General features: G+C 51.4%; 1 protein-coding gene across 1 annotated transcript in view; it reads right to left on the minus strand.

The window, feature by feature from the left end:
* Positions 1–5,020: 5,020 nt before the first annotated feature.
* Positions 5,021–14,431, minus strand: part of TAL1 (T-cell acute lymphocytic leukemia 1) — a 16,337-nt gene continuing 6,926 nt past the window's right edge. Inside the window, exons 2-3 of the mRNA XM_012000342.1 lie at positions 13,047–13,141; positions 5,021–8,895 (exon numbers count right to left, since the gene is read on the minus strand). Of these exons, the coding sequence (XP_011855732.1) occupies positions 8,441–8,895; positions 13,047–13,110 (519 nt within the window). The 5' untranslated portion in view covers positions 13,111–13,141 and the 3' untranslated portion in view covers positions 5,021–8,440. The remainder of the gene's footprint in view (positions 8,896–13,046; positions 13,142–14,431) is intronic.

The raw sequence follows: 14,431 nt of genomic DNA on the forward strand, positions 1-14,431 counted from the left end.
GTGAAACCCCGACTCTACTAAAAATACAAAAATTAGCTGGGTGTGGTGGCGGGCACCTGTAATCCCAGCTACTTGGGAGGCTGGGGCAGGAGAATTGCTTGAAACTGGAAGGCAGAGGTTGCAGTGAGCTGACGTTGTGCCACTGCACTCCAGCCTGGGGGAAAGAGCAAAATTCTATCTCGAAAAAATAATAATAAATAAATAAATAAATAAATAAATAAATCACTGTGTTAAATGAATAAAAATGCAATGACTTGCACTAGCTGCACTTCAACTGCTCAAGAGCCACATGTGGTTAGTGGCTATAACATTGGACAGGACAGACACAGGACACTGCCATCATCACTGAAAGCTCTATTTGACAATGCTGACCTAAGAGAGGTGATAGAACACCAGCAGATCTAGGTTCTAGCTCCAGCTTAGTTCCTAGTTCCTGCTTTGCCTCTCGGAGACTGTTTCCTCCTCGTGCAGCCCATCCCACATGCTGTGCAAGGCCAAGCATAGACAGTACCTGATAAGGACATTCCACTGATTCTGTCATCCCTCTGCTTGGATCAGACACATGTGGACTTCGGGAAGCAGATGGGCAGGTAGCACCCTGCTGCCTAGAGGTGAGGGACCCACCTGCCACCCTCAGGCTCCAGCAGCTCAGAATAACCCAGGGTCCAAAGCTAACCCAGTGAATGTCCTAGGAAGGCAGGCTCTGCAGAGAGGATGGCTAGTGTGCATCTCTCCATAGGCTTGGCCTGACAATCCCAAACTCATCCCTTCTGAACCCAGAGGGAGACCCAGACAGAGCCTAGGGGAGGAGGCAGCTGCAGGGGCTGGTCCAAAGGGGAGGGGAGGAGTGGAGAGCGGAGAGTCAGAAACGCGCTATCAGCACTGCCCGTCCTCCCCACTTCCTCTCTTCGAACGGATCACATCCTGTTATTGTGTGGACAGAAAAGGCCGGGAGCTGGGGAGGGAGGCAGGGCTCGGACCAAGCAAGTGGGGAGAGGTAGGAAGAGAAAGGAGGAGCCAGAGGAACAGGACAGTGGGCAGCAGGGAGCTCCAGCAGCCCAGCCCTGAGCCAGGTGGCCTGGACAGGAGGAGGGGTCTCAGGAGGATGAGCATCCCTGGGGCGGTCAGCATCTGCCATTGAGAGATGCTGGGGCCCAAGACAGAAAATGGCAGCCCCTCCAGGAGGCTTTCCCCAAGCCTCTTCCTCAGGCTCCTTCTATTTAGCTAATGTTCACCCCGGGTCTCTACTGCCAGAGCTGGGTCTCCCGTGGCCACCAGGCCTCTCTCACACAGCACTTGCCTCCAGGGTGGAGGGCTCTGTATCCATTCCCTTCACCCCACTTTCACCCAGCCTGTGAGCCCCTGCAGACAGGGCCAGGGTGGTCCCTTACTGGCTCCCCAGCACTGCTCAGCAGGAATTCCTGTTGCTGTGAATGAGGAGGGTTCCCACAGCTTCCTCTTCGTTCTCTCTTCTGCCATTCCCAAGCATACCCCCATCCCAATCCCATTTCCATGAACAATAATGGCTGTTTTCTACAAAACATAAGCACTTCACACACATTATTTTGAAATTCCACCCTTATAGCTCTATAAGATGGGTGTTAATATCTTCATTTAACAGACCAAGAAACTGAACCTCAGAGAGGTAAAGTGATTTACCCAAAGTCCCACAGCTGGAACTTCAACCCAGTGGTCTGACTCCAAAGATCAGCCTCTTTCTGTTGGCCCAATTGCCCTTCCCATTCACTGCCTTCTGCGCCCCGGCCTTTCTCTTCTTGAACTGATAGTCCTAACAGATTGCTGGGGCAGGCTGAGCTGCTGTGTTCCTGCACAGCCCAGGCCTATTCGCTCTAAGGACACCAACTACCTGTCGACTATTTTGTCTTCCTTTCCTGAGAGGTAGTGAGCACTGACTCTGGACTCAGATCTGACTCCAATCCTAGGTAACCTTAGTCGAGCCACTTCCCCTCCAGGCCTCATTTCCTCCTCCGCACAATGGAGAGGATGGCTTGGGTGATCCAGACTTACTCCCTTCCTTACTCTGACTCACAGTGGCAGAACCTCTGTTGCTAGACACCGTGCCCAGCACCATGGCCTGTGTCCCCACAGGCTGGTCAGTGGCACTTTACTGGTTCACTAGGGCAGTGGGGCCAGAGGGGGAGTACTAGCTTCTAGGGAACAGTTAGCTGTTTTGCACATAGAGGAGGTAGCGGGCAGGCATGAGGAGGCTGGGCTGCCATGAGCAGACCAGATCAACGGCCTCCCAATCTTCCTATCTCCCCACTTCACCCCACCCAGGTCCAGTATGATAACCAGGCAGCTGCGGCCCAGCCCAAGAAAGCCCACACCCGTCCTCCCTCTGCCCACAGCAACAAAAGCAGTGCTAGGGGTGGAGCTGTACATCTGCCCCTGACTAGCTCAGGACCATGGCTTTCGCAGAAGGCCCTGGAGCTGCATCTCTGTAGCAATGATGCTGCCTCCCACCCATCTCCACTCTTTCATTCCATGCCAGCCTCAGAACGGAGCTAGGAGATTCCAGAGAGGGGAATCTTCTCATTCAGCAAATGATGAAAGCACCTGGGCCAGGTCTATCACAGGGCACTGGAGGCGAAGAGATAGATCGCACGTGGTATTGCCTCAAGGAGCTCATGTTTTAGTGGGAAAGCAGACAAGGAAAGGAAGGCCCGTGGCGGGCACCAAGGAGGCAGCTGACCCCATAGTCAGGGCAGTTGCCTGGATGTTGAGGACAAGTTAACCAAATGAAAGGAGGGCGGAAAGAGAGGATGGGTAGATTGTCCTGGGAAAAAGAAACAAAAGGTGCAAAAACCAGAAGGTCATAAAAAAGTAAAAGAATGTGATCTGGAATAGAAATGGTGGTACAGTCGGAGCAAAGAGAATAAAAAAGTGGTGAGGGTTGAGGCTGACCGGGTCAGCAGGGCCATTTCAGGCAAGGCCCCAGTTGCTGCCCTTTCCCCTGGAGGACAGAGGGGCCCCCAGTGCCTCAGGGACTGAGCTGTCTTGGGAGGTGGGAAGCCCGGTCCTCCCCTGCCGACCACTATGGGACATGTGGCCCTGGAAAGACTCTTTTCTTCTCTGGGCCTGTCTCCTCTTCTGGAGACCCAGGTGGCCCCCCAGGGTCAGGGCAGCCTGGACATTCTATCACCTCATCGTTTTTGCCTTGCTGGCCACAGAGTTCACGGGCCCTTCCAGACCTCAACGTGGAATGCTTTGCCCTCTCCTGGGAAAAGTCCTTCTGGAAATGGTGCGCCTCTCTTCCCATTCTTTAGTCCAGGACGGTGAGGCTTCTGCCTCTATTCCTCCCCTTGTGTCACTGTCATCCAAGTCATCAGCGACCTCCATATTGCTAAATCCAATCAACACTTGCAGGCCTTTCTTGCTTGACCACTCAGCCGCTTTGGACTTGGCTAACCACTTCCTTCACCCTAAAGGCCCTTTTCCTCTGGAACACCACAGTCTCTAAAACAGTACTCTCTGTTTCTCCTGCCTCTTTGATCGCTCTTTCCCATTTCTCTGCCTCAAGCCCTTAACAATAGGTCCCTTCCTCACACTGCTCCTCCCGCCTGTGAGCACAGACCAGGCCAACACCACCACTGCTGAGACCCACAACCAGCTCACCCCAAGGCTAAATCTCACCGTCCTATCATCCCAGGTACCTTCTTGTCCTGTACCAGGGAGAAGCACACCTGGGAGCTTCCAAAAACCAAGGAGCTTCTCTGTAGGTCAGAGCATGGTCCCCAAGCACTGCCCTGCCTGTGCCCTCCTATCTATGGTTGGAAGCACCTTGAGGACAAGAACAGCCAAGTCAGAGCCTGGCAGGATGAACAAGGTTCACCCCCCCAAAGGAGCCAGAGTTATCCGTGAGGTCCTTGAATTCACCTCCTGGCACAACTTTTATCTTAATACTAATCATGTTGTAACTTACTATAGAATCAACATATTTATTACAGATGTGTGTGTCTGTGTGTTTACCGTCTCCCCTGCTAGAAGTTAAGCTCCACCAGAACAAGAACAGGGATCTTTGTTTTATTTAGTGTGGGATCCCCAGTACCTAGAACAATACCAGGCCCACACTAGATGCTCAATAAATATTTGTTAAATGAAACAGGGTGCCAGTGGCACATGCTGTAGTCCCAACTGCTCAAGGGGCTGAGACAAAAACCTTCCAGTTTTTGCACCTTTTGTTTCTTGTTCACCTTGATGATCCTTGAACTCCTGAGCTCAGTTCAAGATCAGCTGGGGCAAAAGGCTAGAAGAAGCAAGATCCCATATCTTGAAAAAATATTTAAATAAACGAAAGAAAGAAAGGAAGGCATGATACTTCATTAGAAGTGCCTGTGTGACCTACTGAAATCCCTGAGGATCAAATGGTCCACATGCAGTGGCTTCCCCCAGCCCCAAATGCTGTGCCCTTTGTTTTATTTTTGGAAAAGAATAAAGGTTGTATCATCTAAACCACATTCCCATTCCTGAACCTCCAGGGAAGTCCTCCCGGATGATATGGAGCCTGCCACAGAACCTCCGCTCTCGACTTCCAGTGCCTTCAGACTTCGTCACTGAGTCCCCAGTCCTCAAGAACCAGGCATAAGAGCTGCAGCCGCCACTGTTGAGTCATCAGGGAACCTGGGGCCCTCCTATGGTATGGCCTTAATCTGTCCTGAACCTAGGATATATACAACTGTCCCAGCCATGGAAGCTGATCCCAACACAAAGAGGGGATGTCTGCTGAGGCTTCCTGAGCTACAAGCATGGGTGCATGAAGCTGAGGGGACAGGCCCCCTCTATGAGGCTTGCGGAGGGAAAGAATAGAAACCCTATAGAGGAAGGCTGTCTCCTCCCCAACAGGCCTGCCTTCAGAGTCGAGGGTGGAATCCCACTTCCTAAGACTACAGCTGAGTCTTGGAGGCTCCCCATGTCAGGAGAAACAGTTTCTTGCCATGCCTTTTCTTTCAATGTCCCGAGTCTGAGGCCTAGGGGTGCAAGGCAAGCACAGAGTCCTAAGGCCCCTTTGTAAAACTTTTATTTAGAAATCTTCCTGATATATCCTTATATATATACACACATCATCACCACATGGGTTTTTTTTTGCTAAAGAGTCACACACCCACAGTGTTGGCCTCTGGGCTGTACAAAGATCAAGGTACCTAGAGCGGTTACTCCTCTTCTGCAGAAAAATGCAGAGACCAACGCAATTCATCACATACAGTACAACATTGACGGAAAGTGCTGGGCCCGCCCACAGAAACAATGCACTATGTACATGGGCAGGGGGCAAGTCTTCAGCAGAGGGTCACGTACCATCGAAATCACAAGTACGGCCAGACCCACCCCCAAAAGGCAGAAATAGTTGTCGGCTGACTATAGATGCTGTGCCCTTTGTTTTATTTTGGAAAAGAATAAAGGTTGTACCATCTTGTCATTTGCCATAACAAATAAAAGAATATGAATTTGTCTTAAAAGATGTGATTCCCTTCAGTGGTTACGGTCATCTTTGTTCTCAAAATGTTGTGTTTTGTTTTGTTTTACCTTTATGTTCTTTCCCCTTTGTACAGATGCTATTCTTGGAATGTTGCCAGTTTTTCATGGGTAACAAGGAAGGAGAGGAAGGATAAGGTCATGGGGTACAGAGGGTGAAAATAAAAATTACGGATCTTCTTTAGTTCTTACAAAGACCTAAAGCCTTGCCCTTTCCTACCAGGCTTGTTTTGGGTAGTTGCATTACATTTTACACAGTCTGCCAGTATTCCCATATCTCTTTTCCATTCTCATTACTGTCTCTGGCCTTGGAACAAGACAGAAATTAAGACAATCTGGGCTGGGTGCAATGGCTCACACCTGTGATCCCAGTGCTTCTAGAGGCAGAGGCAGGAGACTTGCTTGAAACCAGGACTTCAAGACCAGCCTGGGCAATATAGCAAGACTCCATCTCTACCAAAAAAGAAAAAAAATGTAAAAAATAGCCAGGTGTGGTGGCTCACACCTGTGGTCCTCCCTACTCGGGAGGCTGAGGTGGGAGGATTGCTTGAGCCCAGAGTTCAAGGCTGCAGAGAGCAATGATGGCACCACTGCACTCCAGCCTGAGTGACAGAACAAGACACTGTCTCTCACAAAAAACAACAAAAAAAATAGATAATCTGGAGAAATGAGGACAATCTCGATAACTCAGGCCAAAGTGGTTTACAATAGAAATTACCCAAATGCTGGGCAGTCAGGCACACCAGCCCACTGCCTAGGTCGTGGACTCAGGCTGCAAAACCCCACTGCAGGATTGAGATTGAGGGGGAAAAAAAGCTCTTTATGCTCTCAAAACTGTCTACTTTCATGATCCCATTCAGTCCACACCATAGCCCCAGGAGATAGGCCAAGGCAGAGTCACATGGCAAGTCTGAAAGAAGAAGGAGCCAGAAGTTTGAGTTCTTGATAAAATATCTGATCCATCTCATGAAACCCGTCCACCCATCCACACTGTGGCTACTTCTCATTCCTAAGTCAAGCGAATCCACTGTGAAGCAAAGCTTTAGATCCTACAACAATGACTCTATCTTTAGACAGATGGGGTTCCTCACAGGATCTTCCAAACATTGGAAAGGAGCAATCCTAATGCTCACCAAAACATGATCTGGGGAGCCTGAAATTAAATGGGGAGCCAGAGTGCTACAAAGGTGAACAATGTTGCCCCAAGCTCAAGAATTGGACCTTCCTTAAAAGGAAGGGGAGGGGAGCAGACATATTATCTGTCTGCACATGGCTGAATTAGGGCCCCATCATGGTGAGGACAAGCCACTGGGTTGAAGCCCAAACTATAAGAGGGGCTTTCCAGACAGCCACGGCAATGAGTTATTGCATGACAGGACGGGACCATAGCCTATCTTTCCTCTGACCTCGAAGGCAGAGCCTAGAGGGAGAGGGCTGGGGTGACTTAAGGGTACAATGACAGACATAGAGGAGGACTTCTGTGCAGTTTGTCCCTTGGGCTTAGATGCAGGTCACAGACAGGCCTCACCTTAAGAAAACCACATCCCACCATCTGGATTGACACAGGAAATCAATGAAGGGGCAGTGGTTCATTCTACAAAAGGATTCTTCACTTTACAAAAGGACTTGCAGTGGTTATTTCTTTAAAAGATGAAGAATAAGGATGTGATTTACAAAAATTTCATGTACAACTTTCAGAGGGGAGCACTTCTATTGCATTAAACCAACCTCCCAGACACACCCTTGATGACAGCTGCACAACTGAGGGGTGTTTAAGGTTCTGCTAAGTGAATGTGCGTATGTGTGGGTCTTAGCCAGGGCCTGGTCTCTAACTGGATTTCCCATACCCTAGAAGTGAGGCTGGATCCTGGTCCTATTGAGAGCTAAAGATTCCACCAATAACTGAAGTCAAGCAAAAATTCCAAATGCAAAGCATTCATAGGACAGAGTTTGTGCTCAATTCGGAACACAGACCAGAACATCAGCAAACAGACATCTTACAGCAAAGAAATCCCTCTAAGCATCTAGGAGAATGCACAGATGGGGCTGCGCATCTACTCAGCACCCGCATACGCCCATCAGCACACTGGCATTCACTCACCAGCATGAACAGTGATGTGGAGGAGTTGAAGTCCACATGCCCAAAATATCTCTTGCTCCATATCACTCTAATATCATTGTCCCTTTCTCTGCCTTCACACAAAGCCCAACAGGGCTCTCTCAGGGCTGCAGACACGGTCTCCACAGCCCCAGGCTTAGGAAGGCAAGTCTCAGTGGGGAGAAAGCAGAACTTTGATGCCCAGGGCAAGAAGTAAGGGCGACTGGGTTTCCTGACCCTCTGGCCCAGCTCATCTAGAGCAGACTGTCCACTGATCATCTTCAACCAGGCCCTGAAGAAGGCACCTCGAGGCTTGTGACTCTGCAGCATCTGGCAAGCTGGATGGATCAACATAGGCCTGGGTGAAGATGGGGCTCACGAAATGGGCAGCTATTGGGTACCTATAAATATGGACGGAAGTGGCCACACAGGCCACCCCAGCCAGCTTGGGAGGGGCTAAAGGCAAGGCAGAGACTGTTGGATGCCTCAGATGAGAGCTGACAACCCCACATCTCAGGAAAGACAGGGATCCCAAACTCCAGGCCAAAAGCAGTGACAACTCCAGCCTCTTACTTGGGAAGGATTAGGGACTGAGGGAAGAGGGAAGACCGTGCCGTCTTCACAAAAAGTACCTACCACTTTGCTCCATTTTTCTGATCTCCTACTGGTACAGGAAACAGAAAACCAGCCCCAGGGTCAGTAAAGGCTTCCCAAAGTTCAGACATCCAGGAAAGTTCAAGTCCACCGCCTTGCTTCAGAGCGGCCCAGTTCTCATCCCACCTGCCCTGAAGCCCACCATCCCAGCAGCCTAAGGACGCCCTCCTGGCTGATCCTGCTGGCCCAGACCCATCACCGAGGGCCGGCTCCATCAGCGGCGGGCAGCATGGCAGGATGAAGGCTGCGGGCCGTGTGCTTGGGCGCAGGCTCCTCTGTGTAGCTGTCCGGGCTCGCTGCCCCGTCCAGGGAGCTGCCACAGCTGGAGTTGGGGGAAAGCACGTCCTGCAGGAGGTCATCTGGGGGCGCGCCGCCCCCTCCCCCACCTCCACCCCCACCAGCTCCCACCACAGGGTCCTTGCCAGGCTTGGCCCGCTGGGTGCCCTCCTCCTCCTGGTCATTGAGCAGCTTGGCCAAGAAGTTGATATATTTCATGGCCAGGCGGAGGATCTCATTCTTGCTGAGCTTCTTGTCCGGGGGATGTGTGGGGATCAGCTTGCGGAGCTCGGCAAAGGCCCCGTTCACATTCTGCTGCCGCCATCGCTCCCGGCTGTTGGTGAAGATACGCCGCACAACTTTGGTGTGGGGACCTGGAGATTAGGAAGACAAGGGTTAGGAGAATGGGCTTGAGATTCCTTCCCCAAAGGCATCTCCATCCATTGGGAAACTTGAGAAACCTAGAATGCCTACTTTCCTTTCACTTAGAAAACATCCACCCTTCAATTCTAGTTCCTGTGCTTCCTCCTCTATGGGAACTTCCTCAACCCCTCCAGACAGATCTAACCAACCACCCCATACCGCAATCCCTGGAACTCCATCACTCTTGATCATTACTTACGTTTCTGTGCTTGTCTCCCTCCCTGGGCTGTGAGATATTTGAGGACAGGGACCTTATGTTATTCATTCATCCATTCACTTGTGCCAAGAGGCCTCACAGTTATGTCTAAGGAGACAGACTCCATTCCTATTTGACTATCTCTGCCTAAATAAATGACTCTGGGCAAGTGACATAAAAACTTGTGAAGTGGGCCGGGCGCAGTGGCTCACGCCTGTAATCCCAGCACTTTGGGAGGCCGAGACGGGTGGATCATGAGGTCAGGAGATCGAGATCATCCTGGCTAACACGGTGAAACTCCGTCTCTACTAAAAATACAAAAAAATTAGCCAGATGCGGTGGCGGGCGCCTGTAGTCCCCGCTACACGGGAGGCTGAGGCAGGAGAATGGCGTGAATCCAGGAGGCGGAGCTTGCAGTGAGTGGAGATCACACCACTGCACTCCAGCCTGGGCAAGAGAGCGAGACTCCGTCTCAAAAAGCAAACAAACAAACAAACAAAACAAAAAACAAAAAAACAAAGCAAAAAAAAAAAACTTGTGAAGTGCCTTGACTTCACCACCTGCAAAATGAAAGTAATACTACTAAGTCATGAGCTGTTACACGGGTCTAATACCTAACACAGGTAAAGAACTTAAGACAATGCCTGCCTCAGCTTAGCAGTCAATAAATGTTAGCTATTATTATCCATGTATCAGTTTTTTGCTAACAACCAGGCACTGTGCTAGGCACTGAGGAACAATGGTGAACTAAATAGAGTGCCTGCCCTCATGGAGCTTACGTTTTAATGGGGAAACAAATATTTAAAAACAAAACAAAACAAACAAACAAAAAAAAAACAAGGGCTGAATTGTAATGAAAAGAAGCTCCATGTTTAGCTCCAGTGGCTGGGAAGGCTGTTCTGAGGCTGTGAAGAACTAGCCAGGCACAGGAAGGGGAGAGGAAGAAGAGTATCCAAGCTGAGGGAATGTACAGGCCCTGCACTAAACAAGGCTTGAAGCCAGGCTGGCTGGAGTTCTGTGCACAAGATCAGAGTAGGCAGGGTCCAGACTCCACAGGGCCCTGCAGTAAGGTGGGGGGACTTTATCCTAAGGGGGATGGAAAGCACAGAGTAGGGGCTTAGAAAATGTCTGCTCACTGACCCATCATGGTGGCAGGTGGGGAATGGAGGGGAAAGTAGAGATCAATGCAGAAAGGCTCTCATACTCAGGAGAGAAGTGAAGACACAGCTATGCACAGCCATGGCCTATAGCTCTAGGCAGGCTTCTGAAGCCTGCCTCAGTCTCCTCGTGTCTACAATGCACTGATTATGGCTTGGCCCAACAGTCACTAACATTCCATGTATAAAGACTTATGGAGCAGTGGTAGACACCAGCACACATGTCTAGGGCACTTATGGCGTGCAAAGCACTGTGCTGTGTTCAAGCCTGACTTGGGATTTGTAAAGTCAGGGGAAGACAGTGAAGGGTCCTGCTAGTGCTCTTGAACTTCTGCACTGAGGAAACTGCTTCTCTCCCTAACATTGAGGCACAAGCCAGGGTCACATAGTCCAGGAAGCTCTGTGCACTGAAGGAACTGACAGTCCTGGGATATTTATTTGCCCTCTTCTAGTAACCCCTGGAACCAGACCTCGGATTGTGAAAACCAGGGTAGAGGAGAAGGGCAAAGGCCTCATCTAAGTCCCACTGCTCATTTTATAGCTAAGAAGACTGAAGCTGGGATGGAAGCAGACCTCACCTCAGTGGTCAGTCTGTGAATCAGCTCATCCATCCTGCACTTGCTGCCTGATCATCTTTCTCTCTCCTACACGCACACAGGCATGCACATGCATGTGCGTGCACACACACACACACTTTTCCTGGGAAGGATCACCATCTCCTACCCACGGCACCTCTGAAGCTGCCTTTCCAAACCCTAGCAGGCCCCAGCCCAGCTGACTCTTTGCCAAAGGCCAGACCCAGCCTGGGAAAAACACAGCACAACCGCAGGGCAGTTCTACCCTGGGATACCTCTGAGGAAAATACTTGTTGCTTTCAGGCCTCCAGGCCAGACAAAGAGCATCCCTCAGCAGTGATATAGGGAGGACAGTCCCTCCACCATGGCTAATGCTGGTGATCTTGAGAGAGCTCCTAATTGCGGAGGGGGTGCTTATGACTGCTGTCACAGCTGGAGCTAGACTACATCCAGAAGGGGAGGTGGTGGGGAAGTAGTCAGGACTTATTCCAAAGCTTAAGACCAGTGTTATGAGGGTGGTCCAGGACTTAGCTGTGTGACCCAGGACTTAGCTGTGTGACCTTGATCAAGCTGCTTAACCCCTCTCAGCCTCAATTTCCTTATCTGTGAAATGAAAACAGTAATATTGCCCTCATGAGTTTGTGGTGAGGAATAAACAGAAACCAAGCACACATAGTCCATGGCACATAGTAGATATCCAATACATGGTGGTAGCAATTCAGCAACAGGAATCCACATCAAGTCCTAACTCTAGATCTTGCATTATTTCTACTTCTATGGACTCTTTTGGGTTCAGTCTCTAATTTCAGTGTCCCCTAGACACACCCTTCACCTACATGTCTGCCTATTCCTCTGTGGTTTTTTCCAGAGAACCCCCCCGCCCCCGTCTCCTCACCTTCCTCTTTCCTGAATCTGTCTACCTCTCCTGGTGTCCTCTGCCTCTCTCTCTGGCCAGCACTGAGTAGGTGCTTGGTAAATATTGCCAACACTTATGGGTAAGGACTGCCTTACACTCCTGCACACCCCACAAACCCTCACCCCTGTGCTCTGCCTCCTCTGCCTATTGTAGAAAATGCCTCATCCCTGGGGAACTTCAGGGCTGGTCCTGTCTACTTCTTGTTTGGTACACCCACCTCTCCTACACTAGAGAACTCCTCTCTAATCTAGAGCAAGGCACCCATGCCTCTCAGCCCTGCACACCTGTGCCCCAGGCTGCTTGGGTCTTTTGAAGTCTTTTCTGTTGTCCAGACGCCAGCCCCTCTCCTTTCCAGAACACCACAGAGGGCTCCACCTCCAGCTCCACACCCATATCCCTCCCACCAGTTTGCAGCATAAATCTCAGCCTGGCTCTGAGGCCTTGGACAGCCTTCCTACAGGAGCCCCAGGCCACAGCCAAGCTGAAGTTCTGGGGGCATCTGGGTCTGGCTCAAAGTCCCTCAGCTCTGAAGTACCTGCTCTCCTACCCCTGGTGCTGGGACCAATCTACTATACAAGGTCAACCTTGGGAAGACAGTGAAGGTCTTCCAAATCTCCCATTTGTCCGAACCATCCCTGCAAGTTCAGGGAACATTCAAGTACCTTAAAGGAGCAGTGCCAAGGCCCTTCTCAGGGAATCCAGGGGGCAAGGTAGAATCCATGATGTCAGGAAGGGAACTCCAGGTCTTAGCCCAGAATGTGTTAATGGGAGACAAGGGGAGCCTACTGTGTAGGGTCCTTGGAGGAAACCCTTGATGACTTCATTGCAGGGAGGAAGCAGACTCCAGACTCTAAGGAAGACTTGGGAGGAAGTGCAGGGAATCCCTGAGGGTCAGTGCCTACAATGGGGGGTTTGGGGACACTGTGTGTTTCTGCGCTCACTTGGGATCCTTGCCAAAGTGTAGGAATGGAGCCTGGATTGGGGACTGGAACTAACTCCAGAGGTTTGGGCTAAGCACATTATGTGTCTCTCTTCCATGTCTCCTCTTCACGGGACTGTGAGTGTGGTCCTGCTAGCCCCACGCAGGACTTTACCTAGCCCCAGCTCAGCTGCAGAGTGAAGGGCTTCGGCAGTTTGGGTTTCGAAAGTGGCCCACCCACCTTTGTGACACCTACAGAGTAGCCTCAGATGTTCCCTCCTGCAAAGGGCTCTAACCAGCGTGAGGGGCAGATACAACCGTGGGGTGGGGCAGACTCACCATCAGTAATCTCCATCTCATAGGGGGAAGGTCTCCTCTTCACTCGGTTGTTGGTGGTGAACATAGGGAAGGCATCCGGCTCCCCAAAAAACCCGCTGTCAGATGGACCAGGCAGATCACAAGATCCCGTGTTGCGGGGAGGGGAGAAAGAGGCTACTTAGGGATCCTCCCCACATGTGTTGAGCCCCCCACCTCTGGGCAACCCTGCTCCCTTCACACCTGAGCAGTGAATATGCTGCACACAGATACACACACACGCACGCACACGCACACACAGAATGCCCTCACTCTGTCATGAAACAAGCAAAGGGAGGAGGAGACACCTTAACCACGCATCCCCCCACACAAACACACAGGCACACATGCAGAAGCAGAGGTGAATAACACATGGAACAAACACACGCACACACACTTCACAGATAGAAACACTCTCCATTCTCCTGCCTTGGAAACAAGCACACAATCCACACACACCTCCACTCCCAAACACGTGCCCACTCAGGCAAAGGTAACCTTCACACCTGATGGTGTGCATCTCTGTCACCACAAAGGGGCACACTGTCCTCTTCCCCCCCCCTCCACCTCACCCCACCCATAAGGGGCTGTGGATACACAACAGACAGGAAACCCTGACTCCCCTTCGCTGAAATTCTCCCCCTAGCTCTCTGCCCTCACCCACTCTAAGCTCTCCGTAGCTCTGTCTCTTGGGTGCCCGCCAGACTCACTGACTGTCCCACACTCTATCCTAGCCCCATCTTCCGGATTCTATTCCAACCCTACCGCTTCTCTCCGTCATCATCACAGTGGCCCCAGCAGGGAAACGGATGCCCTTACAGCAACTGGAGTACAGGCTGGGGCCAGAGACCACAGCTAGCAGCAGAGGGGCTGGGAGTGGAGGGGCAGATCAGACCTCAGGCGGGCCCTCCAGCAGAGATTCGGGGGAGGGTGCCTCTGCCACCATCCTCATATCCTTATCTCTTGCCTGTCCAGCTAGCGCTGCGCTTCCGAATGAATTTCACACCCTCAGCCACAAACATCTACCTCTGCTCACAGCAAAGCACATGCAGGCACATTCTTTCCTGGTACCCACGCTCAGGGGACTCCCTCCTCTCCGTCCCCCACAACACCACCACCCAGCACACCAGCCACACGCCTGCACCCCCGAAGGTGTCCACGCCCTCCTGTCGGCTTCCACACAGCCATGCACCTGGCAACCACACGCACACTCTCTCTCACAGAAGGCCCCTCCCTCACTGGCACTCACGGGGGGCTCCAGCTTAAGACTCTAGAGCCCTTGGGTTTAAAATGACCTCCTCTGCCTGCGCTCCACCCGCTCGGACCCCGGGGCAGGAGGGCAGGCCGCCTCCGCTGTGCAGAAGGGAAAC

This window comes from Mandrillus leucophaeus, unplaced genomic scaffold (genome assembly GCF_000951045.1).
Source record: "Mandrillus leucophaeus isolate KB7577 unplaced genomic scaffold, Mleu.le_1.0 Scaffold626, whole genome shotgun sequence".
NCBI classification, from domain to species: Eukaryota; Metazoa; Chordata; class Mammalia; order Primates; family Cercopithecidae; genus Mandrillus; species Mandrillus leucophaeus.